At 47.6% G+C, this 1692-nt stretch overlaps 1 protein-coding gene across 1 annotated transcript in view; it reads left to right on the top strand.

Moving 5' to 3' along the window:
- DNAH9 (dynein axonemal heavy chain 9) overlaps positions 1–1692 on the top strand; it is a 397093-nt gene that overhangs the window by 310218 nt on the left and 85183 nt on the right. The window contains exon 58 of the mRNA XM_045293291.1: positions 1191–1384. Coding sequence (XP_045149226.1) covers positions 1191–1384 — 194 coding nt within the window. The remainder of the gene's footprint in view (positions 1–1190; positions 1385–1692) is intronic.

The raw sequence follows: 1692 nt of genomic DNA, 5'->3' as shown, positions 1-1692 counted from the left end.
AAAAAAAAAGACACTAAAACAAAAAATAAAACTCACTGCCATTGAGTCATTTCTGACTCACAGTGACCCTGTAGGACAAACTTGAACTGCCCCTATGGGTTTAAGAAAGTATAGTTCTTTAGGGGAGTAGAAAGGCTCATCTTTCCCCCACCAAGTGGCTGGTGGTTTCAAACTGCTGACCTTGTGGGTAGCAGCCCAGTGAGTAACCACTACACTGCCAGGGCTCTTCCAAGAGTTGAGAACAGAAGTCCTATGTCCTCAAACCTCCTCTATCATCATGCATATACCCCCTGCCACTTTTCAGTGTGAGAGAGGCTATGTTCCTGTCTCTAAGTGGTCACAGGGAGGGTGGGGAGCCATTGAGCCATGTGAAAGGACGTGTAAAGCCAGCTCACTTGTTCAGCAGCAAGGAGAAGAATATAGACAAGCCCAGGTCAAGGGTACAGATGTTTCTGCGGCATTACTCTCCCTTGTTTCTGGTTGATGAAAATCCAGCTACATGCTAACCAGAAAGTTTAATTCTAACAAGAAATTCCAAAGAAGAAAAGCCTGAGGAACTACTTCTGAAAGACCCGTGGTGCCCAGTTCTACCCTGACGCACATGGGATCACCAGGCGTTGGAGTGACTCCACGCTCGGACAGCGGAGGGGAGGATGAGGGAATGTGCTTATGTGTACAGTTTGGAAGGCGGCACTAAATGTAGAGATTGGATTACCAAGTTAGGCATTTGGGCTTCATCCTTTAGAAGCAAGCATCTCAAGTCAGTGTTACAGTTAGTGTTAACCAAAGTCTTTGATTGCACACACAGTTTGAGAGAAAAGTGTTGATGGCAAGGTGAGATGGAGCTGAGAGGGAGGAATCCAATCTCTATGACCAGACTAATAAGAGCACCCCTCCCATTCCTGATGTTCATGTAATATCCTCCCGAAAAATGCTGCTCAGTCTCCAGTGTTTATCCTACCCCAAACCTTGTATTTCCTAAAACCTGGTGTTATCTGGGCAATTCACTAAGAGTGAGTTGACCGATGTGCTTTCTCTTCTGTGAGTTACCCAAACGTAACACCAAGGTTCCAGACAAGAGTACAAGTGAGGCATATAATCCCATTCTGCTTTTGTAGCCCCAACACAAAGCAAAACACAGCTTTCTGGGGAAATTGCTTCTCATAGCCGGATTCTCGGAAATTTCTCAGGCCCTTTCATCAATGGAAGAATTCTACAATTTGGATCGGGACATTGAGGGATCTGCCAAGAGCTGGAAAAAGTTTGTCGAGTCGGAATGTCCCGAGAAGGAGAAGTTCCCACAGGAGTGGAAGAACAAGACAGCCTTGCAGCGCCTGTGCATGATGAGGGCCATGCGGCCGGACCGGATGACCTATGCCATGCGGTAGGGAATGGGGGTGCTGACGGGTGGGGGCGAGACTTAGGAGGGGCACTGGGGAGATGGGATCCTCTCAGCATTACCAGACTTAAGGGCTGAGCTCCAGCGTCATGTAGGCATCGTAGTGGGACCCACTGTAGCAGCATGAAAAATCCCAGGAGGACTATTACCCTGTGTGTGCCACGTGTTTTATATATCATGTAAGTGGACAGGTTAGAAAGACTTTGTCTGGGTCACTAGGACTGCTGGAGCAAAAGTCTCACAAGTAGCTGACTTGACAAACCAGGAATGTCTCTTCTCCTCGTCCCAGAGAC

This window comes from Echinops telfairi, unplaced genomic scaffold (genome assembly GCF_000313985.2).
Source record: "Echinops telfairi isolate 266 unplaced genomic scaffold, ASM31398v2 ScPeMD7_2010;HRSCAF=2546, whole genome shotgun sequence".
Classification (NCBI taxonomy): Eukaryota; Metazoa; Chordata; class Mammalia; order Afrosoricida; family Tenrecidae; genus Echinops; species Echinops telfairi.
Note: the sequence above shows the minus strand (reverse complement) of the source record. Positions and strands in the feature narration are given on the sequence as shown.